Source organism: Columba livia, chromosome Z (assembly GCF_036013475.1).
Source record: "Columba livia isolate bColLiv1 breed racing homer chromosome Z, bColLiv1.pat.W.v2, whole genome shotgun sequence".
NCBI classification, from domain to species: domain Eukaryota; kingdom Metazoa; phylum Chordata; class Aves; order Columbiformes; family Columbidae; genus Columba; species Columba livia.
Window position 1 is genome coordinate 16,410,934 of NC_088642.1, and position 14,406 is coordinate 16,425,339.

General features: G+C 39.7%; 1 protein-coding gene across 4 annotated transcripts in view; it reads right to left on the bottom strand.

Moving 5' to 3' along the window:
- AP3B1 (adaptor related protein complex 3 subunit beta 1) overlaps nucleotides 1-14,406 on the bottom strand; it is a 154,008-nt gene that overhangs the window by 116,042 nt on the left and 23,560 nt on the right. For all 4 annotated transcript variants that reach the window (XR_002417582.2, XM_021292178.2, XM_005505942.3 and 1 more), the window contains exons 4-6: nucleotides 10,120-10,215; nucleotides 8,687-8,847; nucleotides 3,387-3,453 (exon numbers count right to left, since the gene is read on the bottom strand). Coding sequence is in view for 3 of the 4 variants with exons in the window: in XM_021292178.2 (XP_021147853.2) it covers nucleotides 3,387-3,453; nucleotides 8,687-8,847; nucleotides 10,120-10,215 (324 nt within the window). In the remaining variant the exon portion in view is untranslated. The remainder of the gene's footprint in view (nucleotides 1-3,386; nucleotides 3,454-8,686; nucleotides 8,848-10,119; nucleotides 10,216-14,406) is intronic.

The following is a 14,406-nucleotide window of genomic DNA, read 5'->3' on the forward strand; positions in this document are numbered from 1 at the left end:
GTTCTTCCTCCAAACATGTCTAAAATAAATTGAACAAGAAAAATGTCACATGGTGGATTTTGCTGCATCAAGTTATTACAAACAATGCATTACGGCTTGTCTGAGGATTATCAGCCCTTAAGTACACAGAAATGCCAAAAGTAACCTGACATTTCCAGCACTGGAAAGAAAGGCAAAGAACCACTTATGTTCAACAGCTCCCAAAGTTACTAAAATTATCGCACTCTAGTAAAGACACTATTTCATCAAAACACCATCCTTTCCCTAACAAACTGATCTGCTGATATTAAACTAACAGGAGATGATAACTGATGTTGATGTAAGGGAACTGCTTCTGTGCATTTAAATGAAAGGAATCCAAAGCTTAGTGTCAAGTTAACACTTGTGGTCCACGTTACACATTATCACCCTAGAAATTTCAGGCCATCTGACTGTCAAACAGGCAATGGAAGCTGCAAAGGCTGAGAAAGGTCATTAATGAAACACATGCACTACATTAGGCTTTGACAAAGCGCTGTTCTTCTACATGTTGGACCCATTTCTATAATTCCTGTGGCAACAAACCTGACTTAACTTTCTTCACAAAGACGTAAAATGTTTTCTAAAAGCTTTTGTATTTACGTATGTAGAAGGAGCTTTTTCTTAAATGCTAAATGTATGAAATTCAGCTTTGAGAATACAAAAAGGTGGTTCAAAATAATACAAATATCCCAAGAGGAGCTTAAATACGACTTAAAATGTATCCAACCTGAGGCTATATATGTTACCTATGTACATGACTGTACATATGGACTACTACCCATAAGCAGCTACTTCTCTTTCAATATCAAAAGCTAAAAATAGCTACAAGAGGCACTCCACTGTGAGCAAACTGCTATGTTCTCCAGTTAGAGGCAAAGATTAAGCTTATCCAGATTGAAGTTACCTACTTGTAAAACATTTGTGCACTATGCACTTTCTGTTAGTAAATGTGAAGGCTTTCTGGGAACATTCAGTGGAACATGACAAAAGGTAACTACTGAAGGTGAAGCTTTCCTGTGCTACACTGGTATTGTCAAAGCTATCTAGGATTAATGAGAGACTGCTACACTTTTAGATCACAACAAGCTGTGGAGTCTGGGGTGAAAGAGCACATATTAATAGTTGGTTTAGATTCAGAGAGTCTTCAAGAAAGATTCACACAGTTCCTTTCTGGAATAATAATTCTTTTTATAATTTCCTGAAAAAGTAAAACTTCTCAAGTTGAGATGTCTTGGCCCAGGCTGCAAGCAGGTCTTGATAGGGAACAGACCAAGAGGAACCAGAGGGAGGAAAATTTGCAGCAGTTAACCGTATTACAGCTTCAAAGAAGTACAGAATACCCAATTTTAGACCATAATTCATGGCTTTGTGAATGTGCTGACAAAATAGCATAAGTTCAAGTATTGCTTCAGCTGTTACCTTCATAAATACAGTGTCTAGTATTCAGTGTCACAGAGCAATCAGAATTGTGGCTCATACTATAAACAATGAGCATCAATCCACTTGTAAGTAACTGCAAGTGCCAGGATCAGTGTGCTGGGGAAAAAGAAGAGCCAAACCTATTCTCTACGTTTTTCTTTTAACATGTTGTTAAAGTATATGCGTAAACTACTAGCTGTTGGATAACTTGTCATTTCCCACAAGCAATAAGGATAAGAAACAGAGTGAAAACTCAGGGATTTTATTTTCCTGCCATCAGCAGTAAACTGAAATAGAGATGGTGTCTTAGCCCTTTCTGCCTCCACAGGCATAATGAATCTAACCTCACATTCACAGATTGCACGCACACCAAGAGCACGAACCACAAAAAGAAAATACACGAAGAACCACTGTGGGGGCAACTCCACAGAAGCACAAAGGCCTCTGACAAATGAGTACAGGTCAAACAGAGATGCAGTCAGGAGAACTAACTAACTGATTTACTGTCTGCTGAGCTGTTAAGCTCTGACACTCTCCTTCAGTAACCCTTCAGTGGAAGTTGCAAGATGTCTTTTAGAAAACACCACCATTTACGTCCTGACCACCTGAACTGTCCTAGAACAACAGAAGATACATTCTTGTGTGTTACAAAAACACTCGGCAAACAGGAGATTTTCTCAAAAAGGATTACATTCACTAAATTAGCAATCTAAACAAGAAGAACAAAATACTGTTTTAATTTACAACTGTTTTCTATTTGAAGTCTACATATTTGACAACTTGCCCAATTACCTTTCTGGATTAGACTTGGGAAACTCATTTATAGGGTACAGGAAGAAAACCAAAGTGTGTTACCGTTATGAGACATCCAGGAGTTCAAACAGAAAACCTGTACCTATTTAGGGCAGGCAAAATATTACTAGAGTGTTAAATGTACAGAAATTGTCCTAGAACATCAGTTTTACTCACTAGACTGGAAGTGGAGACATTTGCAAGAATAAACAAATGCACAGCAAGTATCATCATTTAACAGTTGTACAGACTACAAGGCAGACTGCCATCAATAGGCATACTGTGCATTGTACAGCAGCAATTTATTCTTACAGTATCACAAACAAACTGAAATGACCTAGCTAATTTCCCAGTGAAAAACCATTTATACACAGATATTTGTTTCGCTGTGTTGGCTGAGACATGGTCAATTTCTACAGGTAGCTGACCCAGCCCTAGCCAAACGGGGTTTTGGATACCAAACAGGGTCTCATGCTCAGTTATAATGGGGGTGGGCCAGCGAGCTAGTTTTTGACCAGCAGGGCAGTCAGGGAGGTGTTCAGTTCTCTCTGGACCACACAATTCAGTGCTTTTGTGTTTCAGCAGGAGCCGCCGCCCAGGGCCACAGTGGCAACTGCCACGTGGTGAGGTTGTGCTGTGCAGTCATCTCTTCGTATATTCTTTCATTGTGGTTGCTGTTACTGTTTGTTCGTTTTTTCTTCAGTGTTCCGTTAAACTGCCCTTATCCCAAGCCATGACTTTTGACATTCCTTCCCTCATCCTCCTCCCCATCCCAATCAGAAGTAGGGGACAGGTGAGTGAGGGGCACGTGGTGTTAGCTGCCGGCTGTGGGGGGGACTGGGGTTAAACCATGACATTTGTACACTGATTCATATCATTATATAACTTTCATAAAGAAACACACCAAAAAAACACAGTAACAAAACCAGATTAAGAATACTCATGATGAAAGTAAAAATACCAGTCTTATTAAAGAAGACGGTTGCTATTACAGTCACAGTATAATGCATAAATACATAATGACACTTGCACATACAAACATCTAAAACCACATCAGCAAGGGTTAGGAAAGTGTATTATGTACTGCTGAATGACAGCCTCAGGAGTGAACTCTTTAAAAATACATGTATATGTAATAGCATACTGTTTCTTACCGTACTTCTATCCTTCAAAAGCTTTTCTATCACTTCAATTAACATTTCCTTTTGCTCTGGATCAAGACTAGAAGGAAAAATAAAAATAAATTTTACTAATTTGGTAAGACATATGCAAAATTAAAAGAGGTGAGGTTTGTCAACCTTTACACACAAGCTGGGAATCAGGAGCACTGAAGAAACCACTTGCAGGAAAATAAATTATTACAAAGACCTGATTGTAAAATAACTTGACTGAAAATAAAGTTAATAATGGGATGTAGAACTGAATTGAAGGAGTATAAAATAAAATCATAACGATTACCTTCAAGTTATATCACTTATTTGTGTTCTATAAGAATCTTAATACTTAAACTCAAAAATTTCAGGATTTAAGAAACATTAAGACAGGACAACCCATTATGGAGAACTTGACTGAGTTTCAAAAATTAAGTCACAAGGATCTCACTGCTTGTGCAGTGAGAAGGTAATTTCTTGAATGAATTCAACAGTGAATGAACATCAGGACAAAGCAGAATCACAATTTTAGTCAGAAGTATTGGAACTCAAAAATTTGTGTGTTGCTTCCAACTGTACCTATGCAAAGCTGGTGTGTGGGCTGATGAAAAATAGATTGTTTGCTTGTACTCCTATATAAACAGTAAAAACAGAGCAAAACCAAAAGTTGCAAAGAACAATCTTTGTACCATCCTTTTCATATTCAAACGGCAAATAAAAATTTACCAGAAACATTCATTATTTTCAAACTTTCTTCCTTAGTAGGCAAACAACTTTTTATTCCAGCTGCTTCTTCATCATGGATCTACAGATCATGGAAGAACTCAAAGCCAAGGCAGAAGAAACTACAAAGAGAAAGTAGGTAAAAAGACCCACACAGGTGTGTAGTTCTATGCCTTTGAAAAGTCATTTCAGTGCGGACACAATTACAGATATGTAAGGCAGTATGGGTCATTACTGTACACTTCAGTTTTAATGCTGAATGATGAACTGCCCTAATGCACGGTATATCCTCTCCAGCTACACATTCCAGATTCACAATATATCTAGCTGTGTACTATTAACACTTCATTAAGGCTCTAATAGCTAGCAATACTAGAACACGCTAAATGGATGATAAAACTTGTTAGAAGCTTTGCATACGCAAAGCAAAAGCACATTGTTCTGTAAGTACTTTCATGATCACCTTTTGCTCCAACTTCAATTTTTGTCAAAAAAAGGTTTACTGGATCTTCTACCAAGGACCAAACTCTTCAGTGGAAAAGTCAAAAGTCTTTCTAATAGGCATTATTTCAAATTTTCAAAATTGCTATAAAATTTAAAGAGGGAAAGAACTGAGTACTTATTATTAAGAAACTTTGAAAAACACCAGTTTTTTCCTCCCCTTCATCTTTCCTGATATTTTGGTAAGGAAGGCAGCATTCTTGGAGAGAAAATAAGATAACAGGCTAAAGAGCTCAGAATGATCTGCTCCCATTACAGCATCTACTAGTATGGCATCTATTAATATTAGTGATGGAAGTTTCAAAAACTCCTTTTCCAAATCTTGCTGCAAGTAGGTGCAAGTGCATGGTAGCATTTCCTATTGACAGACAGAAGATACTAATAGCTTTCAAATGCACTGTAAGTGAAATAAGCAAGAGGTCTGACATTTTCAATGATAAAATTACTCCAAAGTACCTGGCAATGCTGATTGCATTGGGCACAAATGTTGCTGTTCACACTATGCCTGAAATCTTTTCTGTTTGATATGTAAGCTTCCTGCTGTTAGGATTGATTGAACCACTAACGAACCAGCTCTTCTAGGTCAGCCTTTCATCCAAACACCATGACACTAAATGCAAGGAAGATTGGAGTATCGAACCTGCATCCAGAGGTCTGACTGGAGCACTAACTGAACTACAGGACTATCAAACAAGTAAGGAAGTCATGGAAACCAAAAAGTAAATGGAGCATACAGGCACTATTAGAATAAACTGTTACTTCTTACTCAAATGCTCACAGAAGTTGGAGCAATTAGTAGAGTATAGAAACTGTTGACTAATTTTCACATAAAAAATCTGCCCCCTCCAGAATTCTGATTTTGATCAACTTCAGAGAAAGCCCTCTGAAATTACTTGCTCATTAAAACAGTCCAAAAGACAACCTTGCCACCAGCATATGATCTAAATCGCTGAATTGTGGAACTACAATTATGAGCTTTGTTGAAACATCAGCTGAAGCTGCCTGTTAAGGACCATTATTTGCAGGCAAGCCAACCAGGCCTGCCTGTGGACAGGTTAATTTCACAGCCTCTTCACTAGTTCCCAGTACTGCCGCTTCTTCAAGTGATCCAGAAAACTAAACTCCCTTGGTCCTGCAGTAAACCAGTGCAATCAGATACAGCATTTGTACAAGTAAATTTTGAAAACATGACAATAAAAGTTCACATGCTTCCATTTCCAAATCCTACTACCAAGGACACAATTGTTAGTTACAACTCCACTCACAAGTAACCATAAAGGTTACTCTGGTCCAGACAAGGTGGAATTTGCAGCTACAGTAGCTTCAAAACTTGCACCATGATGCGTAGAATGTCTGCATGAAGTGAAAACTCATGAATGATGTACAGGTCTTCCATACCATTAAGAAAACCTCCACATAACATTAGTTTCACTAGTTTTCCCTTGCTATCTGAGCTTGACATCCATTTTATGACCAGTCAGAAATTCACAGAAACTAGAAGGGAGTGTGGACAGTTTCTCCAGATTGTGCCGCTGTATTTTTTTACCACGTGCTGTACTTTTTGCCATAAAAACTACCTTTTTATGATATTTGCAAAGATGATTTCAAAATCTTGCTACTGACATCATGTAAGCATAGGATACCATATGAACCAGAGATCAGAAAAAATACAAGTTACATTTGAAGATGCAATCATATCTGGAGACCAGACGAAAAATTTATAAAAAGGTCTTTTAGTGATCAAGTTAGATTTCAGCATCTTCCAGACTCGCACCAATCACCACTAAGTTCTTTAATCTGGATTAGTAAAATAAACTTTGCCTGTCATGATGAGAAGAGAATGGAATCATCAATTTAACTTAAAACCCCATGGAACAGCCTGCTGTCCAGATACTGCTGTGCCTTGCTGGCACTAAGACACCATTACTGCCAAACTCTTCTAAATATTTTTAATACTATCAGAAAATCAAAGGACATTCTGTGTATGGACAATAATTCAGGCCAAAAGTCTTTCGTGTGCTGGAACTAATGCTACAAAAAATAAACTCCTCAAAATGGATAAAAGTCCATTTCCTCTTGTCAGGTTACATGAAAGGCTTGTCTCCACACAGAGGAGTACAGAGGTGGGGCAACTCCAATAACATCCTGACCCAGCCACTCCCAGGGCCATCACATATGAGCACTCAGCACACTTGGAAAAAAAAAAGACATCATAAAGAAGTCACCAGGTTCTTTGGAGTGCTGTCATGGAAAACCCATCAGCTTTATTGTCCTGAAAAGAACCTACCACGACTGAGGGAAGCTCTCCAGACCACCTTTCAAACTTAGGGGTGTTACTAGCTACAGGGCTATGAGACTTAGTATGCAATTCCAGAAAGAGCATTCTGAGATTGTACAAGACTTACTATGAAGTGTTTATGGGATAACGAAAAGATGGGAAAGAGAGGAATCTAGATGATTTCAGGAGGAACAACCATAGGAAAATAAAGGGATAGGTGCATAAGAGAAGCCTGTTGTATGTAAATGCTTTCCTGCTCAGCATATTTGTCTGGTCATGCTCTGCACCTGATGACCACAGCCTGTTATGTATCATTAAAGTCTATGTCTAACTATTTTCCTGGCTGAGGCAGTCTCTATGCTGTGTGCACATGTGATGTGGAGGTCTAAGCTCCAGTAACCAGAGTCAGGCCATGGGTTACAGGGACCTGTATAACTTCCACACCAGCAACTAGAAAAACCTATGTATGTCAGTGTGTGATTGCTAGAGAACATCCACCCAGACTAGGTGGCTTGGGAAGCCAGGTATTGAAGTAAGGCCACAGGTCTGTGCTGGCCATATGTGTATGTCTCCAAGGGAGACAACTGGAAATTTTGGCTACCAGAGGGACCAGGGTATCCAGGCCAACTATTGGAGAGGCTGTAAGATCTGGGGATTGACCGAGACACCCATTTGCACATCTCAGTCTGTTTCTCTCACCTCTTACTTTCTAGCCAGTGTGAGACAACCGGAGACAAGGGGATAGAAGGGTCAGTTACAGCATAGTCTGAGTGTCTAAAACCAGATACTGTGGAGTGAAAGGGGGAAGGCATGTGCGTGTCCACCTGAGGGGGTCTGTAAGAGCAAGCACAGTTGGGCTACAAGCATTGTGCAGTTGTATGTGCCAGTGCCAGCCACCTGGGGAATCCAAGGTCAGCTACTAGAAAGGCTTAGCATCTAGGACCCTTACTGGGGTAACTGTACTGTACATATATAGGTTCACTAATGCGCCTGCATATTGACCCGCCACAAAGGGCAACAGGGTAAGTCTGTTGGTGCTGGTTTTGTCTGCATGAGTGCTGTTTTCTGCATGTGTTGATCTGTACAGAAGGCTTCTTGCATGTGTGTGTATGTGCCCATCAGGAATACGTGCTCAGCCTCACTTGTGGTTGGTTGGAGGAGGCATGGAACTGCAGCGGCCTCAGGCTACCTAAGCAGGAACCACTAGCACCTCCCATCCTCCTCTTTTTGGCACAGGCCAAATCAAAGGGAAATAAGTAGTAGAATAAATACTTGTCTTTGTTTTGGAAAGGTATGGGTTCTGTTGCCCCCACCTGTATAAACTAGTACCCACCTCTAAGAACTCCTGCACAATAAGAACTTCTGAAGAGGGAAGAGGAAGATTTGGATTTGCACAGACAAAAGTTCTATGAGTTAGTATTCATTTGCCACCTGTACTGCAAACTACTGCAAATGCCTTCAGGCTGAAAGATATAGATGCCAAACACAGAAATATTCAGTTCTGAGACTATCCATCAAAATAGTTGCTGCACAGATGGCAATAACTGGTATATTAAAAGCAAAAGATAGTGTATCCATTTCTTTTTGTATCTTTTCATAGTTAACCTGCTATTCTAGCAAGCAAGAGACTTGCCTGAACTCCAAGCAAGTAAGTTGAGTGAGGGAACATCTACACACACTTTATACTTTTTAAGAAACAGATCTGATGTATCTGAGACACGCCAACTTACCTAGTAGTCTTAATAAACATAGCCCTCAGCAATACTAAAATCGCTCTTCTGTACTTGTCAGAATCACTTACCTGTACAGTTTTTGGATTGCATGGGCTGCGTTCTTCCTCACGTAAGGAGATAAATCAGAAGAGGCTTCTTTAATAGCAAGCATCATAATAGGAACAATAATTGGGACTCGGATACTGGATAAAACTCTTAAGGCACTTGCGCGGATTAACTGATTAGGATCCTAAAGAATGAGAGAAATAAAATAAGATAGTGCAGAAACGCATCATTAAATTCTTGGCAGTGTTTACAATACTTAGTGACTGCACATTAAAACATGTAAATCTACTGACTATCAGTCAGGCTTGCAAACTAAGGCCACAGTCATAAGAAAATGCACAAAACTTCACACAAGAAACAACCAAGAAAAGCAAAAGCAAGTAAGAAAGAAAACATTTAAACACTTGGAAAATCCGGAAATCGGGCAAAGGAAGATATTAACATAATTCATTTTCCCAAGCAAAATATGGGAATAATGGATAAAGAAGACCAATATTTTATTTCATGGTCTGAAACACTTTCTGCAACCCCAGTGTAATTCAGATATTCCGAAAAAATCTAGTTCATTTTTATTACTTAAATATAAGAACAGTTGAACAAAAATGTGGTTCTCAGTTGCAACACTCCCACTGAACTACTTGACAACACATTCATGTTATGCTATACTGCAAGGTATCGACTGAAGCCAGTAACAAAACGAATTTTCTCAACAATATGTCAAAACATTAAGCTAAATGTTTTGGAGATAAAACAATAGCACAAAACATCTGCATTTGGAGGAACTGTTATGTAAACTGCATCCATTAATCATGGGCTTGGAACACACATAAAAGGTGTTGCCTAAGCAAGTACTAAATCCTTTAAAATCTAGCAAACTGAAATTTCAGCAGCATTAATTCAGTGTACAGTCTGCCAGAATGGTAATTCCCAAAGAACATTTCTCCCGAGGACTGAGAGTTGGCAATATGAGTTTTCAGACCAGTATTACTTAATGATCAGTACACCTAAGCTCTCAAAATGCATACATCTTAGCAGTTTCTGAGTAGTAAGTATGCAGATGGTGAAAGCACTTAGTATGACAGTTTTTGGAAAAAACAACCATTTCTCATCAGAGTTTGCAAAGCTTCTAATAACAGTGCAATAACAGGGCATTCTTTCTACAAACATAAGCTAACATGGAAAGAGAAAAGGCATGACAGAAAGTAAATGTTCAGCATATGTACCTGAGAGCACTAATCTGCTGCTTTTCTTTAGCGAAGTAACTTCATGCAGGCTTAGCTGCTCCATGAAGTTTGAGGTAGCACAAAAAACTTTGTCAATTACGTGACTTGAAACTACTTTATCAGACACAGATATTTATGTGCTTTAGTTTACCAGACTGCACTTGCACAGATATTTTTATTTTTGTGATACCAGCTCAGAATTCTCTATGAAATGTTGTTTAGTGGTCACTCACTTTTAAAGCACGCTGGAAAGTACTGATGGATAACAATGCTAGATCTTGTTGCTCCTCTGCATAACGCATCAGATAAACATATACAAGCTTTTTTATCTGAAAATAAAACACAATGAACATCATTATCAGCAAGTTTTTGAGTTCTATAAAACTAAGTTCTAGATTGCACATTTTCATCAACATTTTCTTCTTTGAAAGAAGAGCTAATATATTCACATGTTTCTCATATGTCTTATGATTTACTGTAATTCTTTAAATAGAAATTCCCTGAGGTGCGACAATATAACCTAATTAATGACACGGTCAGAAGAAGGCTAATAACACAAAGCACTGCTTTATATTATCAACTAGTAAATAAAGATTTTAATAATCTAAGAAGCCGACATGTGGCAACTGACCACCTGAGTGCTCCTCATGTTTTCTTCCTTATGGAAAACAGCTTAAACTGCAACAGCCAAGGATTTCAACAAGCCCATTTTACTTTACTTTGAAACTCAAAATCAATTACTTTAACATTTGAAAAACAATATAACTTCCAGCTTAAGTGTGGTAACTTACACTATTTAAATCTGATTAAAAGAACACATCTGATTATTGTCTTGGACAAAAGCAAAGGGTATTAGATCCATCTTTGCCCGACTACAAGCATTCAAAAGATGCAGGCAATATAAGCACACTACAAAGGACGCAATATCCAAAGATTAAGAAAACCTCAGTATGATTCTGGGGGAGGAGGGTATTCAATTTAGTTCACTTTACCCCCTCATGGCCACTGTATGCCCAGGAAGCAGTGAAAACATTTTTTACATTGGAGTTGTAAACTGACTATTGGGGTTTATAATGGAAAATTCTGAAAGACCCTCAACTACAGCTGTGCTATAATTACTGTCACTATCAGAAGATGTATCTTTGTGCCAATTCTGGCAAAAAGCATAATATTAAATCACAGAAGGTTACACCATACTAAATTATTTGTTGTTCAGCTATAGACAAGCAGCAATCAACATTGACCACAAGAGGCCTATGCACTGAATGACTGCAGGTGTGCAAAGAAAGCCTCCTTTCCTTGAAACCACTCTGTGACTAGAAATGGAAGCACTTATAGCTTCGTGACTACACTATTCTTTTACCATTTACCTTCATTCAATGTTAAAATGCTCCTTTCTATAAAACTAATAATAACAGGGGCACATTAGGCTTGAGGAACACAGGCAGATTTGTTTAATTAGTTTATCAATATAAGCACATCAAACTCCATGAGTTATTGACCAAGGCTTATTTTTGTTCTATACCACCAATTGTTTATTAGGTCACTTGTATCCTTACCATCCATGACATGATGCACATAATCAAGTTGAGGTCAGTGTGTACTTATAAAAACAAAAATCACAAGGCACTTCTGTAAACAATAAGATGCCCTTTGCTTCTCTTAAAACAAATAAACGTGTTCTACTGCATCTTCTCCTCCATTTCCTTGTATCAGAGCATTCAGCCTTGATAAAATAAAAAAACAGCAGCCATTTCTGGGCAGGAAAGTCACTCGGATATGAAGTCACTCACAAGAACTCATACGCTTTACACTACTGCATTGTAGCAATTTGTACAGACAGATTTGCATAAGAATTCTTAAGAACAGGCAAAAATTTAGCAAAACGTTTTCAGAAAACAGATCAGGATCAATGTACTAAAATTTTGACTTAATCCAGTAACTTTTCAACATTTCAAAATCATCCTAAAAACTGGACCATGATGAAGGTTTTGGAGATGCAGAAGCACTAACTAGGTGGCTGTACGTATAGCTACATTATGACCTAAACTTGTCATCTAACTAACCTTGATAAAGAAATTAGTCAGATGTCTTCACTGAATGCCCTTCTCTCTTTTAACTGTCTCCTTCTGCACAAATACATTAGCACTAAATTGTGGAAAAAGAAGTAATGAGAGAACTTTAACTACAGCCTAGAGGAAGACGTGAACTCACCTGCTCTATGTTTTAAAATATAAGGCCCATAAAATATAAACAATGAAAGGCTTCTGCTAATAAATGTTAGGTTATATGACAAAACCTTGTCTGCACACCCACAAAGGAGCACAGACAAACAACAGGGGTTGAGGTATATTTGCAAGTTATACGCTGCCTTAGCTTCTCCCAAGCACATGGCACAAACCGATCAGCCCAGAGGTGCAGAGAAACATAGTAGTAGGAAGGAACCCAAATTTAGGACCCAGAGGCAAGGAGACCTTATTAGGCCTTCATCAGGACCACTGCAGGAAAGCCTCAGCTCCCATGTCCAGGTGTTAAATCCATCAGGAGACAACACCAGGGTAGCTTTCAGACCAAGGGGTTTTTGTGTGTACAGGTATGGGACACAGATGAAGAGTGTTTTGGGATTGCACAAGACCTATTGTGGGATATTTCGGGGAAGAACCAAAGCAGAAAGAGAATCGGAGGAATCTATATGATCTGGGGAGGAACAAGTCAGGGAATATATGAGTAAGGAACTCCAGTCAAAACTCAGGTGGAAGAAGGATGTTTATGTGTGCTGGTTTGACTGATAATGGGTTCATTTTCTTCGTGCAGTTAGAAACCTTTATTTTTCATAGCTAGCATGCTCACTATTTGGACTTAGTTTGAAAGGAAGCAGATAACACCCCAGCACAGAGTTAATGTTTTTAATTGCTCTCGTCTGAGAGACAAGGACGTTCCGAGCTCTCTGTCCCCAGGTGTGAGACATTGAGGAAGGGGGACATGGATGCGGCAGAGCTTGACTGACATCCAGACTGAGCAATGGGAGTATTCCATCCCATTAGCGTCATGCTTCAGATTTAAGAGTGGGGCTTTCTGGTTTCTCATCCTCTTTTCTCTTGCTCTTCCCCTCCTCTTGCTCTCTCGGGGGAGTGTTTGGTGTGGGACGTTTGGCTTTTTTGCTGTTTTGTAGAGGCCTCTGAGCCTTTCAGCCTTTTTCCTCCTTCTCTCGCTCTGGGATCAGCTGTGGGACCATGTGTGGCTTGCTGGGACTGGCTGTTCAGCATGTTTGTTTGGAATTGCCTTGAGTATGTTTTATTTCTATTTTGTATCTATATTTATTAGTAGTGTATTAGTATTTTGTTATTTTGTTGAACTGTGTTTATCTCAATCTAAGTTCCTCCCTTCCCTTTTGATTCTCTCGCCTGTTGGGGGAGTGAGAGAGGGGGTGAGCGAGTGGCTACTGTGGTTGTATTGCTAGCTCGGTCTAAACCACGAAATGATGTAATGTGGAAAAAGGGACAGACCACGGGGGAGGAACATAAGGAGACATGCAGGGATGTGGTGAGGAAGGCCAAGCTCCACTTGGAAGCAAATCTGGCCAGGGATGTCAAGGACAACAAGAAGGGCGTATTCAAGTACATTAGCAGCAAAAGGAAGGTTAGCAAAAATGTATGCCTGCTGCTGCATGAGAAGGATGCCCTGATGATGAGTGATACGGAGAAGGCAGAGCTACTGAATGTCTTCTTTGCTTCTATCTTTAGTCGATGAGGACTGGGTTAGGGAGCAATTAAATAGTCTGGACATCCATAAATCCATGGGTCCAGATGGGATGCGTCCGCGGGTGCTGAGGGAGCTGGCTGAAGTCATTGCTGGACCACTCTCCAACATCTTTGCCAAGTCTTGGGAAAAGGGAGAGGTGCCTGAGGACTGGAGGAAAGCAAATGTCACTCCAGTCTTCAAAAAGGGCAAGAAGGAGGACCCGGGTAATTATAGACCGGTCAGCCTCACCTCTGTCCCTGGGAAAGTAATGAAACAGCTTATCCTTGGTGCCATCTCAAGGCATATCAAGGATAAGAGGGCTATTAGGGGCAGTCAGCATGGCTTTACCAAGGGTAAGTCATGCTTGACCAACCTCATAGCCTTTTATGAGAATGTAACAAGGTGGATGGACGATGGCAGAGTGGTGGATGTGGTCTACCTTGACTTCAGTAAAGCCTTTGACACAGTCTCCCACAGCATCCTCACAGCTAAGTTGAGGAGGTGTGGTCTGGACAATAGACTAGTGAGGTGGGTTGCAAACTGGCTTAAGGAGAGAAGCCAGAGAGTGGTAGTCAATGGTGCGGAGTCTAGTTGGAGGCCAGTATCTTGTGGAGTGCCTCAGGGGTCAATACTAAGGCCAGTATTATTCAATATATTTATTAACAATTTGGACGAGGGAATAGAGTGTACTATCAGCAAGTTTGCTGATGACACTAAGCTGGGAGGAGTGGCTGACACGCCAGAAGGCTGTGCTGCCATCCAGCGGGACCTGGACAGGC